The following is a 24,711-nucleotide window of genomic DNA, read 5'->3' as shown; positions in this document are numbered from 1 at the left end:
CTGTGGTAAGCCACTGCTGTACACTCCTAACTTTTCTCTCCCTTTTGTCCTGCAGACGGACGCCTCGAACAGTGGGCTGGGGGCCGTTTTGTCCCAGGAGGTGGAGGGGACCGACCGCCCCGTACTGTATATTAGCAGGAAGCTGGTTCAGCGGGAGAAGAATTACAGTACGGTGGAAAAGGGGTTCCTCGTCATTCTGTGGGCGGTCGGGGCCCTCCGCTATTACCTCCTGGGGCGCCCTTTCACCCTCTGGTCGGACCATGCCCCGCTCCAGTGGCTGCACCGCATGAAGGATGCCAACTCGCTGGTATCTGGCTTTGCAGCCATTCAACTTCAAGGTGATCCACAGGCCGGGTACCCGGATGGTTGTGGTCGACTTCCTCTCCCGCTCGGCGGGATATATATCTATATATATCTATATATAGATATAGATATCTATATATATCTATATATAGATATATATATCTATATATATATATATATATATATATATATGTGTGTGTGTGTGTTACTATCACATGCAACTTGACATGCAGCTTATTAGTATTAACTTATTAAAATTACAATCAAATGACAAAACAACTCTTTACTAAAGCTAGTGAACTTGCTTCAAACTGTTCATTAGACGTGTTAAATAAACAGTAAATGACCACAATAACATTAAAAACAATTTGAGGCTTGTAAGTATACGTGGTATGATTATGATAATAAATAAATCAATAGGTTTTGTTGTTGTAAAGTTTCAGGGTAACTTACCTCTGTTTGGTTTGTTGTTGAGACCGCGACCATCCCGGAGCAACACCGCAGCGCTAGCCGGTTAGCAGTAGCGGGTAGCATTTAGCATAGCTCCTTAGCCTGAGCTAACCAGGTAACGATAAGCTCTGTGGGCGTGGCTCAGTTGTCAGTCTTCACTCAGCCCACCTAGTGTCCACTCGCGTACCTCCTCTTTGCCCATTTATGGGTTAGCCAGGAACTAGGAGGAGTCAGGCCCCGGCAAGATGGCGCTGGGTGAAACGCCCACTACGAGCCTCATTTTCACTCTTCAGAAACCAATGGGTGACGTCACGGACACTAGTCCATCTTTATATACAGTCTATGGTGGTAACACTGAATGCCTAGTTTCGTAATCCTGTTTATCACTCTGTCTTATTCGTTTGTTTTGATTTTATTTTTAAAAAATAATTTTTATATTAGTAATAAAAAAATAATTTTTCGATTAATCGAAATATTCTCTCTAGGTGCAGCCCTATTCCTGTGCACTGCATGTATAGTATTTCCCCTCAAGTAGTCCCTGGACTAAATCTTAAACTGCTAAACGTAACAGTAAATCTAATAAGATTATTATCCACGTCGGCAGTAACGACACCCGCCTGCGTCTGTCGGAGGTCACTAAAATTAATGTTAAATCGGTGTGTACATACGCCAAAACTATGTCCGACACCGTAATGTTCTCTGGCCCCCTGCCAAATATAAGTAGTGATGACAGGTTTAGTCGCATGCATCAATTTAACAGCTGGTTGTCGAGGTGGTGCCCGGACAATAATGTGGGCTATATAGACAATTGGCCAAAATTCTGGGGAAAGCCTGGTTTCATGAGGAGAGATGGATGGAGCCTCTCTTATGGCTAGAAATATTATAACCTATTTAACTTGACAATTCAGAGTCGAGACCAGGCAGCAGAGTTGCAGTCCTACGCACTTCTCTGCGCTTCTGGATCAGTCACCTACATTTATGATAAAGACTGTGTCTGCCCCCAAAACTCAAAATGTCCCCATTAGACAGATAGGAAGGAGAGGAGCAGTCCACAGTAACCTAGTAAAAATCAAGACAACCCATGCCACAGAATCTAAACATCGTAAAATTAAATGTGGCTTACTAAACGTCAGATCACTCAGGTCCAAATCTCTACTGATCAATGACCTGATTAGTGATCACAAATTTGATTTATTCTGTATAACAGAATCCTGGCTCCAACAGGACGAATTTGTGATCCTAAATGAAGCTACACCTCCAACCCACAGTAATACACATATTCCCCGAAGTACAGGTAGAGGTGGAGGGGTAGCAGCAATATATAACTCTTACCTTACAATTACCCCTCGAGTTAGAACATTTTACATCGTTTGAAAGCCTCACCCTTTGTCTTTCCCACCAAAGCCTCAAACAACATAAACCTGGTTATTTAACCATCCTTTATCGCTCATCCGCTGCTTATACAGAGTTTCTAAATGAATTTGCAGAATTTCTGTCAGAACTAGTCCTTAGTGCAGATAAAATCATCATCATGGGTGACTTTAACATTCATGTTAATGAAGCAAATGATAGCCTTAGAGGTGCGTTTAACTCTCTGATAGATTAATTTGGTTTCAGTCAGCACGTAGATAAACCAACTCATAACTTAAACCCCACCTTGGACCTTATACTGACACATGGCATTTATGCTGAGAATCTAGTAGCGTGTGATTCCAACCCTTTATTGTCAGATCATTTCTTTCTCTCATTTGAATTTATGACTAGCAACTGTACTCAGGCGAGTCAAAAATTCTCCCATAGTCGGTTACTGTCCGATAACAAAATTGATAAATTCAAGTAGATAATTCCCTCTATTCTGCAGCAATGCCTAAATGAAACGCATGATAATCTTTTCAACCTCACTCCTGCAGAACTCGATAACTTAGTGGATTATACAACCTCATCACTTCAAACTATCCTTGATAGTATTGCTCCTCTGAAAAAGAAGTTAATTCATCAGAGGAGGTTCACTCCGTGATTTACTTCTGAAACTCGGACCCTAAAACAGGCAACACGGAGGTTAGAGACGAAGTGGCGCTCCGCCCGTTCTGAAGTTAATTTTACTTCCTGGAGGAATTGCCTTGAAGTGTATAAAAAAAGCTCTTCAACGTGCCAGAAACTCATATTACTCTAGACTAATAGAGGACAATAAGAACAACCCCAGGTTTCTCTTCAGCACTGTAGCCAGGCTGACCAAGAGCCACAGCTCTATTGAACCAAAAATCTCATTGTCATTGAGCAGCAATGATTTTATTCACTTCTTCACTGATAAAATTGAAACTATCAGAGAAAAAATTCACCTTTACTCCCCAAAAACTCAGTCACAAACTGTCAACTATGAAAAAAGTGTATACCTAGACTCATGGTTAGATCAGTTCTCCCAGATCACCCTTTCACAACTATCTTCTTTAGTCTCATCCTCTAAAACTTCAACCTGGTTGCTGGACCCCATCCCTACTCAGCTCTTTAAAGAGGCTTTCTTAGAAGTCGGCAGCACTGTATTGACTCTCATCAATAGCTCTTTATCAACTGGCTATGTACCACAGGCTTTTATACTAGCAATAATTAAGCCTCTGCTAAAGAAGCCTAGCTTAGATGCAGGTATCTTAGCAAATTACAAACCTCCTATTTACTTCTAAACTTTTAGAAAGAGCCGTTGTAAATCAGCTGCTCGATCGCCTCCAGAGAAATGACCTGCAGGAGGGCTATCAGTCTGGATTTAGAATGCACCATAGTACAGAGTCAGCACTTTTAAAAGTTTCAAATGATATTCTCCTAGCCTCTGACCAGGGTCTTGTCTCCATGCTGGTCATGTTAGATCTCAGTGCTGCATTCGACACCATTGACCATAACATTCTCCTTCAAAGATTAGAGCAAGAGGTTGGGATTGGAGGGACAGCATTAAGCTGGTTTAGGTCTTATTTATCAAATAGATTCCACTTTGTTAGTGTTAATGATGAAAACTCATCATACACTAAAGTTAATCATGGAGTCCCACAAGGTTCGGTTCTTGGCCCAATACTTTTTAATTTATACATGTTACCATTAGGCAATATTATGAGAAAACATAACATTATTTTTCACTGCTATGCAGATGACACCCAGTTATAATTATCTATGAAGCCAGACAAACTGAACCATTTAATTCGACTTCAAAACTGTCTTAAAGACATCAAGGCCTGGATGACCCAGAATTTCTTATTGTTAAACACAGACAAAAATGAGGTCATAATCCTGGGTCCTAGGCATCTCAGAGAAACTCTGTCTAACCAGTCGGTTAACCTAGATGATATCCACCTGGTTCCAAACTCCACTGTGAAGAACCTAGGAGTTATCATTGATGAAGATCTGTCATTTACCCAACACATTTGGCAAACCTCCAGAACAGATTTCTTTCAACTGCGTAATATAAAGAAAATCAGACACATCCTGTCAAAACAGGATTCTGAAAAACTGATTCATGCCTTTATTACGTCCTGACTTGGGTCCTAATGAGGGATGGACCTAGTGAGGTCGTCGGTCTTTCACAGGGCTGACATGGAGGGTCACGCAACCACCAGCACTCCCACCTGAGGACCTTCCACCTCTGGAGCCATGGGTCCTCTTACTGCGCATGTGAACCATGAGGGAGGCAGGAGTGCCCGGGGGGAACAACGCGCCCTTGGAAAACCATGTGTAACCCACCTCAGCTCTTACTGTCAGTGATAAATGCTTGGGTGATACAGGTATGTGTTTTCATGTGTTAATATTCTTGCAGACCAGTAAATCAGAAGTCTAATTTCGCTATAGGAAAAGGGGTATAAGCAATTTGCATTAAGTGGACGAGGGGAAAAAAATCACACAAACAACAGGTAAGTGTTTTCTTGCGGTATATTAGATTGGTTAAGAAAATGTATTAAAAAATACTATGAGGGTCAATAAACACTTGAGCAATCAACCAACAATCTACCAAATAAATCCCCAAGTCACTGACAAGATCACAGCTTTGTTTTTGGATGGCTCGCCAAGACCACTGAGTTCCCCTCCACCTTACAGAACAGGAAGAATCTCAGCAGAAGAAATCTCCATGCAGGTCTTGCTTGAAACCAGGAACCCATACAACAAAAAGACCTGGCCAGAGGCTCAATTATTATACACACACACACAATCTCCAGCACAAGGATACACAGTCCTCTAACAATAACAAAAGAGGGTCTTGCTCCCCACGCCGATATGGATAGTGACAAAGCTGTCTGAATATCTTGCTCTCTTGCTCAAAAGACAATAATGTGTAGCGAAAAGGTAGCATGTAGCATGTAGCCACCTCGACGTCGGTCCAGTAGAGAGAGAGAAAAAAACACACGATGACCCATACACCCTGAGGGTGCCTGATTGGTTACGTTACATCATGTGAACTCCTCATGTCACCTGAATCTTGTACACTTTGAGAAAGGCACATTCACCACACTTGAGATGAAACAAAATACCCTTTTTTTTAACAGATCTAAATAAACATGTGTACATTGTTTATTTTTCTATTTATTGACATATTTAAGATTTTAATCCTAAATCCTATTTATTCCTTCTAGGTAAGATTATTTTAATCAACCCTATTTATTCATTTATCTGTTACATAAAATATGAATTAACTTATTTATTTCACCAATAAACTGATGAACTGGACTACTAAGAAAAAGGGCCTAGTAACCTGGGTTACACATGCAAACGTCCATGTGGAGATTCCCGGGCTGGATTCAAGCCCCTGACCTGACACTTGACTCAACCCCCCCCCTTCATTTCCTTTGTTCCCCTGTATTACTTGTTATTTCTCCATCACCCCAACCAGTCCTGGCAGAGGCCGCCCACACCGAGCCCGGTTCTGCCGGAGGTTTCTTCCACCCGGGAGTTTTTCCTCCCCGCTGTTGCTCATGCTTGCTCGGTGTGGAAGAAGTTGGATTTTGTGTTTCTTAAGATCTTGGACTTTTGTGCAGCACCCTGAGACAACTGTTTGTTGTGATATTGTGCTATATAAATAAATTTGATTTGATTTTGAAATTTGAAGTCAATGCTTGATCATGAAAAACTGCCCATCCACTGCAAAAAAACAGAAAAAGTGAAAACTAACCGTAGGCCATTGAAGAGTTGTTTGGACTTGTCCAGGAGGTAGCAGAAATCTGTGACAGTCTTCCTTTCACCTAATGGAATATCATCCTCAGTCTCAGTTCCAGTCATGACACTGACTTTTCACACCTAATTACAAACAAAAAATACTATATAAAGACAGTGCACAAGTAAAAATATTTTTGAAATACTGATAAATAAATACTGATTTAAAATACTGTACCAGGTACCATTTTTACTGGTGTGATCTTTTAATTTGTTACTCTTAAATGATGAGAAATACATTACAGAACTAGTGATATATATCATGTTGCTGGTTGCAGATGTCTTGAGTGTCATACAAATGCCTCACTTGAATGTGTAAAAGAATAATAATAACTTGAATATATAGAGAGCCTTTCAAGAGATGCAAGGACGCTTTACATGTGTCAGTGGGGTGGAGCGTTAACTGAGGCTAAAGGCTAGGGTTGGGTATTGTTGAAAAAAAAAAAGAGAAAGAGGTCAAATGTTTGGATAACAAAAATGGTATCATTATCATTATTTTATTAGTAGACTACTATCCAGTTCAGTGTGAAAATTAATATATTAATAATATATTACATTGGTAAGTGGTTGAAATATTTCCCTAAGAGTTATGACAGCACTATAAGAAGCAGGTACATCATCAGGATGTGCATCGGGATGTGCACAGACATTTTGGGGGGCAGGGGCTCAAGTGAGAAAAAGGCACTTCTCACAATTATTTATTCAAAAAACATTTTAAACAAAAAGTTGAATATAGAAGAACATCTCTGACTCACTTAATTCATTTTATGACCCTCGCAATTGTTTAAACTCAACTAAACCAAGTGAATACCAAAGAGACAATTGTCCTCTTTGGAATTCACTCAGTTTATCACAAGAGCAGCATTTCAATGTATCACATCCACAATTTCCTATATTACTGCACATGGCTGCTTTTTCATCAGTTAATATTAGTGAAGAAAATTAGTCAAATATGAACAAATATGAAAGTTTTTATTTAGAAAGCTTTAAAAAGTATTATAGACTGTTACTGTTTTTAGAAGTGTGCTGTAATTTACAAAATTAGGTTTTCAATTCATAAATCTACAATGGTAAGTGGTGACAGTGGTCAGTTCTCTCCACACTGACATTCATTTAGTATGGATTTGTGTGTTACACTTAAGGCTTAAAAGGACAAACTCTGATTATAGCCTCTACTGTATCAAGGTGTTGCTAAGGGGGGCCAGGCTTAGCAACACCACTGCACTGAGGCGCATTACTCCACAGGTTAACAAGTGACCCTGTCCTCTGATGTTTTCTATTCACTCACACTTAGAACTGATCTTTATAAAAACGTGATGAATTGATATTTATGTTGGTGGATAAACGAGGCGTCACTTCTTCTGCATCAATGAAGGTAAAACACTGCGTTGCGTCTTGACCCTGATGTCCTGACTGTGTCATGTTACATCTCGTGTTGTGTAGCAGGTTTAAACACGTGTCTTATAAACTCAAGAGAATTGAACAAACACAAAGTAAATGTCAGTCCTGTAAGTGTCCTAATAACTTGCGATCAGTGCTGTTGTTTACTGTTAAGTGTAAAGTGAGCGTAGGTCAGAGGGGGAGTGAGGAGGAGGAAACAGACTCCGGCAGAGACTCTGACACTGGACGACCGGATCTTTCATGAGCGTCTGTCCTGATCCTGGACCAGTGGTGTTATAATTATGCAGCGACGGGACTTCACTAAAAACAAAATGAATTGTCACTAGTGCTCACCACTGTGCAGAGACTAAGTATAATCTCCCAAACTGATGTTTAGATTTTTTAGTTAATCAATATTGTTGACAGGGAAGCTGTGCACAAACAGTAGTATAATTCTAAGTTATTCAAAATGTAAAGAAACAGGGCACTTTTCTCTTGAGCAAGAAAAAGCCCCCGTTTGATGTCTATGTGTGCATGTGTATGTTTGTGGGTCTCTCCCCGGCTTGCCAATGTTTGGCAAGGCAGTCTAAGAAATTCTCATAGCCCTCGGTTTGTAGTGTGGGTCGGAAAAATCTCAGTTTCGAGGGCTGTACAGCCCGAACACTTGGCCCTCCCCTTCTATCCCAACAAGTTCACAGTGAGCACATGTGACATGCGTGAAAGAGTCTGGAGACGCCGTGATGAACATTATGCTGCATGTAACATCCTCTAGCATCATGGGTCATTGATGGTCTGAGCAAGCATATCTTTAGAGGGTCGCACAGAATTCCCAGTCATAGCCAATGGTACCCTGAGTGCTGTTAGGGGCTGGAATGAAATTTTCAAAGCAATTGTCAGGCCTTTCAATGAAGCAGTGGTTTCCAATGACCGTTGTTGACCGACGTCATATTTTCTCAACAAATTATACAATGTACATCAGTTAAGAGATTTTCAACTTGAATAATTAATTCACCAAGATCTGATGTGTGTTGAAGTGTTCCCTTAATTCTTTGGAGCAGTATAGCCTACCTGGGCTTGAGTCTTCAACTGAAATGCCCTCTTCTTCTTACTAACAGCAGGATAACTGTTAGTAAGACCTGGCCATAGCTAACAAATGCTAACATTCACTGTTGCCAAACTGCATTATCCTAACTCTGACATTTTGAGGGTTAGGGTTACGGTTAGGGGCTCATTTTAATACTGCAATAAAACTGTACTGATAATTATATACTGATAATCTTGTTCACTATAATCATGATACAAAATGTTCCCACTGTCTCATGTCTACACTCAAGAGAGACGTTGATGCCAGATCTAAACAAGGAAGATTATCATGTGGTCAAGTATGATTGTTTTTGATCATTTGATCCATAATAAATGAAAAAAACAATTACAATCTGGTGATGAAACAATGTTTATTTGTTTCTACATTTATGTATTTATTTGTGTATTTCTACATTTATGTATTTATTTGTGTATTTCTACATTTATGTATTTCTAAGTTTTTTAATTAATTTAATTATATATTTCAACATTTGTCTGTATTTCTACATCTATTTATTTTAGGGATGCACGATATATATCGGTCCGATATATTATTGGCTCCATAATGGGAATTTTATATTATAATTATTTTTCAATCGGAATCAGAAATTATAGCCGATAAAACGTCCGTTAAACAGAGCGCACTTGGAAACCCTCATGATGTCGTAAATCCGTGCCTGTCAATACCAGCATGATGTGTTTACATTGGAACTCAAACTGCGTCGCCAGTGTGGAAGTTTTTCACACTTTCTGAGAGCAACTGTAGGATTGCAATTTGCAACAAATGTGCAAAGGTTCCAAGAGGGGGAAAACTTTGCAAATTTAAACACTATGGATCTCATAAGTTACCTTAGAGTCCGTCATTGCGACGATGATGTATGGCGAGAAAAGCCAATGTCAGTGCAGCAGTACCTATCCAGCAGGCATTTGAGAACTGCAGGAAGTTTGCAAGATATAGACCACAGGCTCTTGATGACCAGCTGTTTTCCATGGTATTGCAGTCACCCCTACTTTTCAGATGTGTCCCTGCTTGCCCTATATGATGTGGTCGCTGCACATTCATAGTTTGATAGATGCCAACGTAAGCCACATAAGTTTTACCAAGGACATATGGACCTCTGACATCAGTCTAGTGAGTATTGTTAGTTTGACGGCTCAGTGGATGGATGATGATTTCAATATGAAACAGACATTGTTGCATGCACTCGCATACAGCAGCCTTTCAGTTCTATAAGAGCCTTCTTTTTTTAATGAAGGATGCACGTTATATTATGTTTCAACTAATTGTGTTCAATAATTGACATTTCTATTGTCAGAAAATTTAATTTATTCAAAATTGTAACATAAAGGCCAAAGTATAGAGAAACCTTCCTTACTCTCATGCACTAAAAATACATAAGCTATCCTCAACCTTTTTCCTTTTCTTTATTGAGCATAATATTCCATGTGCTTTTGTCAGTTTTTAATCAGGTTTTTCAGCCTTTATTTTTGAGTGCACATTATTTTATCTGAATTACTATTTTAATACATTGACATGTGTCAAAATATAAATTTTCCTTCACCACTTAAAGTTGTCTGAAGTTTTCTGATGTACTTCACTTAAAAACTAAACGAACGACTTCCGGTGGGACGGTCGAGCTCCCGCATACCAACATATTAAACTCCGCTAAAACTCAAGATAAACGACAATAAGCCTTGAAATTGAGATTATGAGCAGAGTGCCAACAAGAATAAAGAATAAAAAGAACCCGGACACCAAAGGTAAAGAAATAAATCGATCGATTAACGAGAGCAAGCTAGCACCTGAAGCTAGCATGGCCTCGTTTCAAAGCAGCCTGGACGGCATCAGCAAGCAAATTCAAGCCCTGCAAAACGAAATGAAGACTGACCTAAAAACATTCAAAGACGAAATTACAGTGTAAATGAGAAACGAACTGACAGAACTTAAGGGAGACATTGATCAAAAATTTGCAAAAATGAACACGGATATCGGTGAACATGATGAGAAGATCAGCGCTACTCTGACATGCACAGAAGAACTCGAGACGTGGAGCTATGAAGCAAACGGTGCACTGCAGGACATAATGCAAGAGCAGAAAATGATAATGGACAAACTAGACAATTTAGAATCTAGGTCCCGTCGGAATAATTTATGTGTGTATGGCATACAAGAGGAGTCCAAGAGTGACTCGGTCGCACAGTTCATGGATAAATGGCTCTGTGAGGAATTTTCCATAAACTCGGACCTTCAGATTCAGCGCGCTCACCGAGCCTTGGCTCCTAAGCCAAAAACGGGCCAGCCTCCCAGATCGATTGTCATCAACTTCCATCAGTTTACTGTGAAGGAGATGATACTGAAAAAAGCATGGGAGAAGAAAACAACCACCCTCGGAGGAAACAGGATTTATTTTGATCATGATTACTCGGAGAGGACACTGCAACAACGAAAAGCGTACTTTAACGTCAAGAAGGTCTTAAAGAGAGAAGGCATCCGCTTTCAGACACCTCTCAACAAGATGCGCATCCACTGGTCCAGCGGCGTGAAAACCTACGGCAGTGCGGAGGAGCCAACTATTGCATTTGATGATAAATTTGTACTGGGAAAATATGATGGTAGATTTAAATATTGGGCAGAAAAGGGAATTACAGCCATATGTACAACTATTAAAAGAGGTGAAATGAAAAGCTTTCAAGAACTAAAGAATACACATGATCTAATGAATCAGGACTTATTTAGATTTCTACAAATGAGGGACTATTATATTAAAAGTATTAAAACAACTGAGGATAAAATACATCCCATCATAAAGTTACTTGTACAAGCTTATAGCCAAACTATTCCGAAGGCTGTGGCGGTTCTGTATGGCTGTTTGAGGGCTTCTAGAACAGATTCAACAATATATGTTAAAGCCAAATGGGAAAGGGAGCTGGGTGAAGGGATTCCAGAAGGGATATGGTATGATATGTGGAAAACACACCAAATTACAACACAATCTCTGAAATGGAGGGAATTCAGTTGGAAGAATCTAATTCGGTACTTTATTACACCTAAAATTAAAAGTAAACAGATAAATGCCCAGCAGCCATGTTGGAGATAATGCAACCACATGGATCCAGACCACACACACATTTTTTGGAACTGCACAAAAATACAACCCTTCTGGGGGAATGTTCACTGTGATGTTTTGGGATATGTGATTCCTAAATCCTGTCTTGTGATGTACCTTGGTCATTTGGAGGGTGCGGTGCATGTAGGAGACCAATATTTGGTCAGGATTCTTCTGGTGGCTGGGAGGAAGACAATTACTAAGAACTGGCTTAAGTCTGATACTCCAAGTTACAAACAGTGGATGTCAATTATAGAAGATATACTTATGATGGAACATCTCACATATAAGTTGAAAATAAAAGAAGATGTCTTTATAAAAAGTTGTGGGAAATGGTTGACATATAAAGGAAGACATGATTAATCAGATGGCAGCAACACTTACTAACATGATTTCACACAGGCTCTGTTCTTTTTGTTTGTTTGTTTAGTGTTTTTGTTGATATTGTTTTTATTTGTTTTTTGTCTTTGTTTGTTTTGGTGCTGTTTTTTCACTTTATACTAATGTGGAGATTACTGTGTACTGTACTGACAACACTGAAAACTAAATAAAGATTGTTAAAAAAAAAAACTAAACGAACACATAGCACTGAGTCAGAACTGTTTTTGTTGTGTTAACAATGGAATATTAATATATCATCCATACTTGGTTACTATAATTTACAATTTTACCCTAAGGTGTGCTACAGGCTATGAACTTCTTTTTAAGAAAAAAAATGATTATCTGTATCGGCCATGTGAGGCATGTAATTATCAGTTATCGGTTGGAAAATCCATATTGTGCATCCCTAATGTATTTCTGGAGTTCTGTGTCCATATGTTAATAATATAGATAGGCTTAATTCTGTTTTAAACTGGATTGGTTATAGCTGCAACTTTGCAGGGGTTTGGTAGGCAGCACATGTGGGGGGTGTCCAACTGTCCCTACATCATCACACTAAACAGCAGAGATTAAATTGAGCCATTAGCAACTCAGTCCCAGTACATAGACCTATGCTACACACAGAAAGCCATTAGAGCAGAGAGTTGACAGAGTGGAGTAACTTGAGTTCAAGACAACTACACTCAAACAGCCTATTCAACAAATGTGTAGAAAGCAATGTTTTCAACTGTTTTGTCCACAGTGTCTTTCATGTTTTACACAAACACAGGTGGCTGTTTAAATTAACAGTAACCAGTACATACCGGCAGTACATGCAGAAAATGAATCACAGCATCAGAGGGGAAGACAGAAAGTATAATTTAAATTTTCAATGTTTCGTCAACTCGAGTTTCTTAACCTAGTTCATTGTCTACTGCAACCTTTCCACTATCTCCCTGTGTGTGGGTGTATGTGTGAAAGCCTCAGCCCAGTTTAATCATAATAATTTGAACGTGCACAACACAGTGGAAGGTTTCAAAACATCAACAAATCCTCCGCATTATTCAGGCAAGAGGTGGAGCAGCCAGGTTTAGCAAACAGAGACAGGAAGAAGACGTGTTTTTCTTTAAAACATACAGATACCATCATCAGCTCTTATCACCAAAAAGTTATCACCACTTTTTCATTTGTAATTTTCGCGTGTTAGAAGCCTCTCTCTCTCTCTCTCGCTCTCTCTCTCTCTCTCTCTCTCTCTCTCTCGTTTAGTAGACCCTTTTTATTTTTTCAGGTTATACAAGTAGGCTTTCAGTGTATTTGTGTATATATTTTTTGTGTGTTTGTTCTTGGTCTACTGTAATTTCTGAAAATTTAAATTGCAAATACTGCAAAGTGTAATTGTGTAGGCCTGGTATACTGTGCTTTGTGTCTATGTATGCATTTTCGATTTCTTGATGCAGCATTAACATTTTTTAATTCTGATGGCTCCAAAAAGTGGTAGCCACAAGTATATTCAAACTTCCAGGACCCATATTATTTATGAGATAAAGATTTGGGATTTTATGTTGTTGCTTATGGTCTCGCACTGTTAATTCCAAGTTATCTTATCCCACACAATCTGGTCTCTGATAGCCTTTTGGCTGTCTTGCATATACCCCAAATGATTACAATAGGCCCATATATAGTATTTAAAAAAATAAGAATTATTATTATCGTCATATTATTATTCTGTTAGAAGAATGATATTTTGAGGGATTTGATGATCACCCATTGCAAATATGAGTGGGTTTGTATTATAGTGCATATTTGTGGCAGCATGTCAAATTTCGATATATTACCATTAAAAAGGGTCAGGGTTGTTTGTAACTCTGATATGAAAATCTTCCCCAAATGTTGCATGATTGATTCCTGGCTTAAAGACATCTACTTGCCATCATTCAATTTATGTTGGAGGTTATGCTGTCTGTGTATTGTGTGTAAATATGTGTGTGTATATATGTGTTGAATTACCATACTATAAATAATTAATAATTAATAATATGAATATATTGTTTTATTTAATTTAATTATGAAAACTGAAAAATTGGCACTTGCTTATCTTCATGCTAAATACAACAAATAATTAATTCAAATTGTATTTTTTGTTCTTCAGAAATTTCAAATCCTCTTTTCAGGCATCTCTGATATTGTAACACGTGTCTTTGGAGAGTGAGAAAATGACGATACAGTCTCATACAGAATTTTTGGGGAAATTATGTTCCTTCTTACAGGTTCAAGTGTGTAAGATTTAGATGAGATATTTTAGATATTTAAAAACTTTATAGTTACATGGAGGGGGGGGGGGGGGGGGTCTCTCTGTGGAGGCAGCCATATTTTTTACTGTCGTCCAAACTGGACAAACTAAAACCTTTTGAGTTTTCATGTCAACTGAAGTTCACCACAGCTTCTCTTTCATGTTGAGAAGAGGAGGGTGAGATGAGGAGTATTCAGCTGCAACATACAACTTCACCTCATGATGTCACTAGATTCTACACACTGAACCTTTAAGTAATGAGGAATGGTTTTAACTTGCATATATTTTATATATATTTTTCCATCTTCCCTCCAAATGATGCATGCGTCCTGGCATGAAGACATCGACATGCAAGTTATTCAGTGTAAGTTATGATACCACCCACTGGCATCAGGAAAATATATATTAAGTTTTATTAGGACCCACATACTGGAACCCAGAGACTCCTCATGTCACAATGATCATTTCAATTAAATTAAATTTTCATGATATCTGTATCGACTACAAACTTTTTGGTATTGTAACATCAAACGGCCAGTAGCTCCAACAAAGTATAACTTTCTAAATGTAATATATTAAATTTCAACAATTATGTTACCACTTATTACTTAACGTTACATAATACTACTGTTGATTGTGTGTCTGCGTGAGAGGCTTTATTGATAAAAGTTGTCACAGCCGTCAATGTTATATTAGAATGCAAGAGCAAGCCTTAATAGGACATGATGTTTGCATTACATATAGATATTTAGTTTATGATGTCTTGAAGTTTACTAAGTTGCTTATCTTTATTAATGTCTTTAAGCAAGGTGTACATTTTACTAAAACACCTGCAGAAACAAATACATGGCATACCTCAAGGTGGAAACCTTCTCTTATTTAAAATAATAAGTATAATGACTGTGGATGCTCTTCATAAAAATCTGAAGCATGATCTCATTAATACTATGCCCTTTTACAGTTTTATCAGTCTTAACTTTATATTTTTTGTAGGATAATAACTTGTGTGCAGCACCATATACTGATGCATCAGCTGCAGAATGCAATGTAGAAATACATGAATAGATAAATAAATGGATGTAGAAATAAATGACCAGATAGATAGATAAATATAAATATATATATAAATACATAAATAAATGACGTTTTGGCTATTTATGTAATACTACATTTATTTAAATATCTATTTTTACATTTACATATTAATGTTTTTGAGTCTCTAACATGTTTCATTTTCAATTTCATTTAAGGTCGTGATAATTCATGAAAAATCATATTATGCTAACAAGCCCTTCACCTCAAGACAAAATACATGGAGATATGACAGCAGGGGGTTAGAAATAACACATGTCACAGCAAATACCCATAAAACCACGTGGACTCGGTCAATATTGAAGTTTTGTTTGAGAAACCATTCTCATATTCAATATTAACTCAGCGACTCACCTATAATGTAACGTTATGTTAACAGAACTGAATTCGGCTGATCTAGCTAACTAGCAACAGACCGAGCTTAGTTGGGCCGTAAAAATAGCTATGCCTCTTTGTAAACGTCATATCAGCTTTCTATGATCCCCCATATGGTCAAAGTGAAGTCAGGACACCCCTTTATCAACATCACAACGAAAGTAAAATCTGGAGAATCATGCCTGGATAACAAAGATAAACAATGGCAGCTAATCTGAATCAAATAATTAAGACATGGCTGAAGTGGCTTTAACCCACATCCATTCTCACCTAGCGTCGATGAACAGGAGCACCACAGAGATGCTACTCACAAATCAGTTTTAAAGCCTTGCCGAGCTCTGTTGGTGAAACGCGACGTTCTGAACATCTCCTGGCAGTTAACCGCTGCCGAGAGCCGCACCACCCTGCAGCATGGACAGAACTGCTGTCTTTTCCAGTCTAAATGCTGCTCGGTATAAAGGAGTCTTGTTCCGTGACAGACGACTGTGAATGGGTGGGAAGCTTCTATCCAATACTACAGGCTAGCTACTTCCGGGTCATCATTTTCAAAATAAAATAATTCCAAATGAAGAACCTCCCATTCTACTCGAGACTGAGACAAGTTAGTCTGCATTTTGAGAACAAAATGGCCAATTAGGATAATGAGGTACTATGGCCTTATATTACTAATATTATGGATGTAACAGGTAGAAAATGCAGATAATCTTACACAAGTAATATGATTTCTTTTTCTTGTACCTGTACGTTCTCATGATGCAACATTTTGGATCAACTGAAGCCTTTGCACTCACCTTGTAGTAGCCATTTGTCAAAACAAATAAAAGTTTCAAATCAAACCTTTAAATTACAAAAAAATCAAAGGGCCACTGTTGCACCATGGGTTGTGGTGTACGCGGATGGGGGAAAAAAATGTCCAAACAAGTATCCAATTTCAACAGAAAACTGTGGTTTATTTGACCAGAAAAGCGAACAAACAATAACAAAGAAAATTCCTTCGTGCCTCTCCCGCTGCGGTAAAAAAACCATATGCCCACCCCAGTGCATTCTGGTCCGTTACCATGATCTTAGATATAATCTAACGTGCCCCCTAACGTGCCCAAATGAAACAAAACACAAATAATAAACACCAAAAAACACCTAATCTAAACAAATAATAGAACAGAATACTAACAAAAATCTAATCATAACGAAATCAAATTAATTTCTTCAGAATAATCAAATCTAAATACTAACTAAACTAAATGCTAAACTAAACAACACTAAATACTAACAATAAACAAATAGCTCCAACACACCTATTTTGACCTCAGAATCAGAATCAGAATCAGAATACCTTTATTGTCCCACAAAAGGGGAAATTTCTTTGTCACACCAGCAACAGGACAGTAGTTTTTTTTTAAATAATAACAATAGTGAAAAATAAACAAGATGATTTAAAGGTAAGAAAATAGAATAGAAAGAATATACTGCTATATACATATGAACGTATTCAGTGTGCAATGCATTTGCAAAAAGACAGTGTGGCAGTGTATTTACTAGTGATAATAAATATGGGTATTTATAAAAATTGTATGCAGATGTATGCTACTGGGAGCAGTGATTGTAAAGTCCGACAGCAGCAGGAAGGAAGGACCTTCGATACCTCTCCTTCACACACTTGGGGTGTATCATCCTGCTCTCTCCCACCACCTGCACTGAGTCAAGAGGGCAGCTGGCCTTCTTGATGAGTTTATCAAGTCTCCTCCTCTCTGCTGCCGAGATGCTGCTGTTCCAGCAGACTACACCATAGAAAATGGCTGATGCTACCACAGAGTCATAGAAAGAAGTCAGGAGTGCACCCTGCACGCCAAAGGACCTGAGCTTCCTCAGCAGATGCAGTCTGCTCTGACCTTTTTTATATGTTGCTGCAGTGTGATCAGTCCAGTCCAGTTTATTGTTCCTGTGAACACCCAGGTACTTGTAAGATGTCACCATCTCAATATCCGTTCCCTGGATGATCACCTGTGAGCAGGTTTGTTTGTGCCTGCGGAAATCCACCACCAGCTCTTTGGTCTTCCCGGCATTGAGCTGGAGGTGGTTCAGCTGGCACCAGTCCACAAAGTCCTTAATGAGCTTTCCGTCCCTGATGAGAATGACAATAGCAGAGTCGTCAGAGAACTTTTGTAGATGGCAGTGAGGTGACTGGTGGTAGAAGTCTGCAGTTTACAGGGTGAACAGGAAAGGGGCCAGGACTGTTCCCTGTGGGGCCCCTGTACTGCAGATTATTGTGTCCTACATGTAGTCCTGAGTCCTCACATACTGTGGCCCGTTGGTGAGGTAGTCGGAGATCCAGGCTGTGAGGTGTTGGTTCAGCCCTGCGAGCTCCAGCTTGTCCCCCAAAAGTGCAGGCTGAATGGTGTTAAAACACTGGAGAAATAAAAGAACATGATCCTCACAGTGCTTCCAGGCTTCTCCAGGTGAGACAGCGATCTGCCTCTTCAGACTCCTCAGTCCATGTCTTAAATGTGCGGGTTTCCACTGGTTGCCTGTTAACATGGGGCTTATAAACAGGCAAGACATGCACCAGGTTGTGATCAGATCTTCCCAGGGAGGGAGGGGGGATGAGTTGTATGCCTCCTTGCTGTTGGCATAAAATAAGTCCAGTGTTTTATTGTCTCTGGTGTTGCAGGTGACATATTGTTTGAATGTGGGCTGGGTGGAGGACAGAGGCATGACCTTAGAGAGAGACAGAGAGACGGAAGGACGGATGGACGGACAAATAGATAGATAGATAGATAGATAGAAACAATACAATTGTTGTGCATCACACTAGCATAGCCTGTAATGGTATGTAATAATGGTACAGCAGATGTTCAGTTTACCAGATTTTAGTTTTTTAACAATAGTAATGCACAGTGCTAATAATATAATAATAATAATAATAAAAATAACAATAGTAATAATAATAATAATAATAGTTTACAGGCTGCATACCAATAATATGCAGTGATAGCATAGCAATGATAATTATTATAATAATAATAAAACAGCATAATTTTATAATGATGGTAATAGCAGTAATGTAGTGATAAAATATGTATTTATGACTAATATATATACATACACACAGACATCATATATGGATATGATATAGAATATCAGTATGGTTTATACTACCAGAAAAGTGTACACTATCAGCTGTATCATTCCTTTGAATAGAATGGTTGAATGAGTATGCTGCTGAAGTTGCTGTAAAGTTTGTCCACTGTTTTGAAAAGGGAATCAGCAGCATTCTCCAGGATTGGCAGCAGCTTTGCCAGAACTCGTTTCTCAGCCACTTCTTCCAGGGTGACAAGTTTAGAGCCAACAACAGACTCTGCCTTTCTGATGAGTTTATTGAGTCTGTTGGTGTCCTTTGCAATGATGTCTGTACCCCAGCACACCCCAGTAATGAAAATGGTGATCACAACAAAACAGACTCATCTTCTCTGCACCTTATATTTGCACTACTTTTTTTATGGTGTATATTTATTATATTTTATTTTTAATACTTTAGGTTACTGTTATTTTAAATAACACAATTGAGGACCTATGATGAATTATGGATGCTGTCAGCCCATAGAATTAATTCAGGTGGGTTTATTCTACATTGTGAAAAACATTTTTGGGGGAAGTAACAAATACTTTGCTACTGTATTTAAGTAGATTTTTCAGGTATCTGTACTTTACTTGAATATTTATTTTCCTGATAACTTAAGCAAAAGATTTTAATGTAGACTTGATGCATCAAGGAGACCAGAAGGTGAGACAATGTACAAACACTAAGAAAGCAACATGAGCAATTGTCACCCCCAAGTCTGAAGATGTCTCCCACAGCTTCCCCATATATCTTACTCTACTTGTGTCACCCATCAATGAAAAATGAATTACTGTCACTCTGTATGCAACATGTAGGTGTTTGCATCCTATTGGATACTGATGTAATACGCAAAAGAGTTGAAGTTGGTGAGAGTTGAAGTTGGTGCCTCTCTGTCGGTGTCACTTACTCTGTACAATGTTTGCATTAGGGTGATGGATAAAACAGTAAACAAAACTTTAAAGGCGAAAACATTGCTTTTAATTCAGTGTAAAGAGAGATGAGGTCAAAGTTGTAATTTCCATATTTAGTTTCCATTAAACAGTGTTGTTGATACTTAATTTTCTGAAAGTTATGTAAGATAAATGTAGAATTGGTATCTATTTTGTAGACGGCACAGTGAAACTAGAAGTTTTAAACTTCAGGATTACTTGTTGATAACTTAAATAATTAAATCACACACAATTGTGAGATTGATTTGAATATTATTGTTATGTGTTGTGTTTTTCCTCCACTCTCTCTCTTCTCTTTCTCCCCAGTGTTTATTCGGGTGCTTCCCATTTCCCTTTACCTGCATTGTGAGGGTGCAAGGCTATAAGCAATGCCTGATCAACGCCACGGTAGTTAAGAGGAAGAAAGAAGCAGACAACCAGTCCCAGTGGGCAAAGTGACATCATTTTGAGCTGTCTGTGTAACATTTGGTGATTTCCTTTGTGCGTGCTGTTGGTGCCAGCATGACTGTTTAGTTTGTTAGGGTGTGGTGAATTTTTCCACTGTTGGTTTCTCAGTGCTCTCCTTGTAGAAACCCATAAGATGGAAACAAGTTTTAAGTTGTAAATATACTTTTTCTTAGATGCAAATCTTACGCTGACATTTATTGTTCTTTTAGTAAATACAGTTTGTGGCAAGCAAATTGCCTGCTTTTTTTCTTTTTGTTTCATCTCATTGACAACTTTTCCTCTAGTTTCATTCTGAAAAGTCAACATTAAAATAAAACAACATGGCTCAGTTCAAAACTTTCATCCGATAACTCCTCCTCTCATCTCTGACATGATGTCAACATGATTATTACTTTAACCTTAGTGTCACCATTGTTCTGCATTTGTGAGATGAAATCTACCTCGACGGTGTTTGCTTTAGCACCGCCCATTGAAAGTGACTCAATATTGTCAGTTTCATATATAATACTGTAAGAGTAACTTTGTCCAAAGCGACTTACATTTTGTCACAGTCAGTCACCCATCCTCCCACTTCTCAGTCAGTCTCCCATCCTTCCACCTCTCAGTACTTTTCCATGGACTCCACCTCTGCTTCATCTGCCAGCCAAGCCACACCCTCTCACCAATCCAACACAGCTGTTCCTCATCACCTGCAATCAGCTCAGTATATATTCACCAGCTCCACTCTCAGTCAGTGCCAGATTGTTCTACGCCTTCATGCAAGACTTTCCAGCAGTTATCTCCGGACTGATTCTTCGTTGCCGACCCTGCCTGTTCCTGACTAACCTGCCTCATCCGAAACCTGGTAATCACCTCTGCCTTCCGTCCCTGACCAAGTCTTCTGCCTGTTGCTGTCTAACCAAGTCTTCGGCCTGTTGCTGTCTGTATTGCCTGCCACCTGATCTGCTAAGAGCTGAGAATAAAGACTGTTACCAACTGTCCATGCTTGTTGTGCTGCATTTGGGTTCAAAACCATACCCGTTACATATTTGTCACAAGAGAGAAGCCACAACATATCACCGTGGATGGGGTAAAACGAAATATAGAAACAATTGTCAAGCCCTCATCTGAGGATTGTAACTGCTATCTGTGAAAGATTCTTTAAGTGCTTAAGTGCTATGATTGAAGTGCTAATAATACGAACATACAAGTGCATATGTGGGGGGGGTTGGGAGGGAGTCATGCTATGCAGGGTCAAGGTGAAGTCTGAACAAATTAGTCCTGAGTTTTTGCGGAAGATGGCAAGCGATTCCGCTGTCCTGACATTGGTCTGGAGTTCGTTCCACCACTGAGGTGCCAAAACAGAGAAGAGTCGCGACTTTGCTGAGCGGGCTTTGTTTGCTCTCAGTGATGGGGGTACCAGTCAGCCAGCTGATGTAAATGAGCGAAGTGCTCTCACTGGGGCGTGTGATCTGACCAGTGTTTGGAGGTAGACTGTTACATCTGCCCCTCAAACTGCTCCTACTACACCCTCTACCTCTAGTTCTGGGAACCACTAATCGGCTACTACTCCCTGAGTGGTCCTTTCTGTTTGTAGATTACCTACAGGTGCACCGGAGTCAGAGCAGAGCCTCACCAGCTGCACCTCATCTGTCATCAAGCTTCTTCATATACTCCTCCTGACCACCTCCACGCTGCCAGATCGTACTCTCTGCCACCCGTTAGTGTTGCTACGCTTCTGCCATTTTTTGTATACTAACTGTTTCCTGGTCTCATCCTGTTATCCATTTCCCTTCCAGCTCCTCCTGTTCTGGCTCTGGTCCCTGCTCCTTGCCAACTCACCTAGTAATCACCTGCTAACCTTGAACCCTGCCTCTCACCCTCCACCTGGGACATAATTCTGGACCTGCCACCCTACCCCCATCGCTCCAGACTCAGTCTAAAGTTCAATATATACCTTTCCCTACTCCTGTCTCCTTGTCTGTGTCTGCACCTGGGTTCACCGTCCAGCCGTTACTCTTCACATAGACGGGTGCAGTTCCATTGATGAGCTTGAAGGCCAGCACCATCGTCTTGAATCGGATGCGGGCCCCAACAGGAAGCCAGAGGAGGTCAAGGAGGAGGGGGGTCACATGGGAGAATTTGGGAAGATTGTAAACGAGGCACGCTGCAGCGTTCTGGATACGCTGCAATGGTTTAGTCGCAGAGGCTTGGAGTCCAGCCAAGAGGGAGTTGCAGTTGTCGAGGCGTGAGATGACCAGTGCTTGGACTAAGAGTTGCGTTGCGTCTTTTGTGAGGAAAGACCGGATCCTGCGGATGTTGTAGAGGGCAAACCTGCAGGATCGGGCCACAGCAGTGATGTTGGGGGCGCAGGACAGTCCATCGTCGAGGATTACGCCCAGGTTCCTTGCCATCGATGAAGGTGATACCGTGACATTCTTCGACAGTGACTGACAGGTCGATGTGAGGGCAGTATTTCCCCAGGATGAAAAGGAGTTAAGTTTTACTAAGGTTGAGTTTGAGGTGATGTGCAGCTGTCCAAGCGGAGATGTCTGCCAGACATTCTGAGATGCATGTCGCAATGTGGGTGCTGGAGGAGGATGTGGGAAAAGATGTCGTCAGCATAACAGTGGTAAGAGAATCCATGCGATGTGATTGCAGAGCCAAGTGATCTAGTGTATAGTGAAAATAGAAGTGGTCCTAATACTGAGCCTTGAAAGTCATCAGCAGTGAGGGAGGAAGGAGGGGGAGGAGTAGGAGGGGTGAGCAAGGTTATTATAGTTTAGAAATTTTCATTAGTTTTTATTTTTATTTAGTTTTTCAGTTTGCTTTTTTATTTCAGTTTAGTTTTAGTTAGTTCAACAAGTGATTTTGTAGTTTTAGTTTAGTTTTTATTTTGAGGAATCCACTAGTTTCAGTTTAGTTTTTATTTAGTTTTAGTCTTAGTTTTAGTTTTTCCAGGTATTAAGAGAAAGCCTTGACTTGTAGAAGCTAAAAAAGGATGAAACACTCTGTGACACCAATTATTTTTTTTGCAATTGTCATTTTTATTTTTATTTCAGTTAACAAAATTATTTTTTCATTGCTAGTTTTAGTTTTAGTCTAAGTTTTCATTAACTATAATAACTCTGGGGGTGAGGAGAGAAGAGGATAAGGAGAAAAGTTTCCTGGGGTTGGAGGCAGAGGAGTTGATCTTTGACAGGTAGAAGGCAGATTTAGCTGCTGATACTGTTGAGGTGAAGTCAGAGAGGAGGTGGTGGTAATGGGCAAGGTCATCAGGATGATATGATTTTCCTCCATTTTCTCTTTACTGCTCATAGCACCGATCTATTGGTTCACAGAGATTCAGACAGCCAGGGGGGGGGGTGATCGTGCCGGTCGGGAGGTGAGAGGACAGAGAGCATCTAAATAGGATCAGAGGGAGGATAGCAGAGTGGAGGAGGCTTTAATTATTTATTAATAATGTATACTGTGTATACTTTAACTTTAACTTACTTTACTCATGCACAAATGTAAATCTATACATACCTGGTCTGTATTTCGACATATGTATATCTTTTATTTCTTTTAGCCTTACTTGATTTTTATATTTTATATTGCTATGTTTATACCTGCTTTTGCTGTTTCACCCCTTTCTCAGGGGCTGTGTAACATTTGAATTTCCCTACGATTATAAAGTACTTCTGATTCTAATTTCTCAGTAGACATTAGTGAAAATTGGTCTGTAGATGGTAATGAGGGAAGAACATTTGACGAGATAGCAGAGGGAGAGAGGGATTTCAGATTACGGCGGGTGGTGACCGTGTGAGGTCTGGGGGCGAGGGAGGTGGTGAATTTTAAGGGGAGAGAGAAAGTGACAGCGTGGTGGTCAGACACAGTGAGTGGGGTAACAGAGAGTGCTGAGGTACTACAGGACCTTGTGAAGACAAGATCGAGTTGGTTCCCGGCCCGGTGGGTCGGTGGAGAGGGTGAGGTCAAATGTGGAGAAGAAGTCAATGAATTCAGAGGAGCACAGCTTCTCTGGGGGGATGTGGAAATCACCTAGGACAACAAGTGGTGTGCCACCGTCAGTGGAGCAGCTCAGGAGGGCATCCATCTCATCAAAGAAGTCACGGAGAGGACCATGAGGGTGATAGATCACCACAATGTTGAGTTTGAAAGGAAGTGTGACAGAGACAGCATGGAATTCAAAAGCATATCTGGGAAGGTGGTCCAGGGGAAGGACCTGGTAGGACCACATGGGGGAGAGGAGGCGACCAGTTCCTCCTCCTCGACCTGTTTGTCTCAGGGAGTGTGAAAAGGAGTAGGCAGATGAGAGGGCAGCTGGAGTGGCAGTGTTTTCTGGAGTGATCCAGGTCTCGGTAAGGGCCAGGCATAGGCTGAGACGGTGTCTGCCTTCTTGACTGCAGACTGGCAGTTCCATAGCCCCCCCAGTACTTTAAGTTCAGTACAGCGCCCTCTGTGACTGGATCCTGAACTTCCTGACGGGCAGACGCCAGGCAGTGCGGATGGGGAACATCACATCCTCCAGCCGGACTCTCAACACCGGAGCCCCCCAGGGTTGCGTGCTCAGCCCTCTCCTCTACTCCCTGT

The 24,711-nt window shown here is 40.0% G+C and overlaps 1 protein-coding gene and 1 long non-coding RNA gene across 7 annotated transcripts in view; one reads left to right on the top strand and one right to left on the bottom strand.

Annotated features, from left to right (window-relative positions):
- The window catches only part of scai (suppressor of cancer cell invasion), an 80,450-nt gene extending 64,316 nt beyond the window's left edge, over positions 1 to 16,134 (bottom strand). For 4 of the 6 annotated variants that reach the window (XM_069513978.1, XM_069513976.1, XM_069513977.1 and 1 more), the window contains exons 1-2: positions 15,895 to 16,134; positions 5,897 to 6,021 (exon numbers count right to left, since the gene is read on the bottom strand). In XM_069513978.1, coding sequence (XP_069370079.1) covers positions 5,897 to 6,003 — 107 coding nt within the window. In that variant the 5' untranslated portion in view covers positions 6,004 to 6,021; positions 15,895 to 16,134. Of the gene's footprint in view, positions 1 to 5,896; positions 6,022 to 15,894 lie in introns of those variants that run through there. The other 2 variants (XM_069513980.1, XM_069513981.1) reach the window with 2 other exon arrangements.
- Positions 16,135 to 18,926: 2,792 nt separating this feature from the next.
- Positions 18,927 to 20,118, top strand: LOC138405435 (uncharacterized). Its single transcript, XR_011239171.1, has 3 exons — positions 18,927 to 19,062; positions 19,160 to 19,236; positions 19,999 to 20,118. It is a non-coding gene; the product is annotated as an uncharacterized lncRNA (long non-coding RNA).
- Positions 20,119 to 24,711: the final 4,593 nt, after the last annotated feature.

The sequence above is a fragment of the Paralichthys olivaceus genome, chromosome 18, assembly GCF_024713975.1.
Source record: "Paralichthys olivaceus isolate ysfri-2021 chromosome 18, ASM2471397v2, whole genome shotgun sequence".
Taxonomy (NCBI): domain Eukaryota; kingdom Metazoa; phylum Chordata; class Actinopteri; order Pleuronectiformes; family Paralichthyidae; genus Paralichthys; species Paralichthys olivaceus.
The sequence above is the reverse complement of the archived record's forward strand: the minus strand, read 5'-3'. Positions and strand labels throughout refer to the sequence as shown.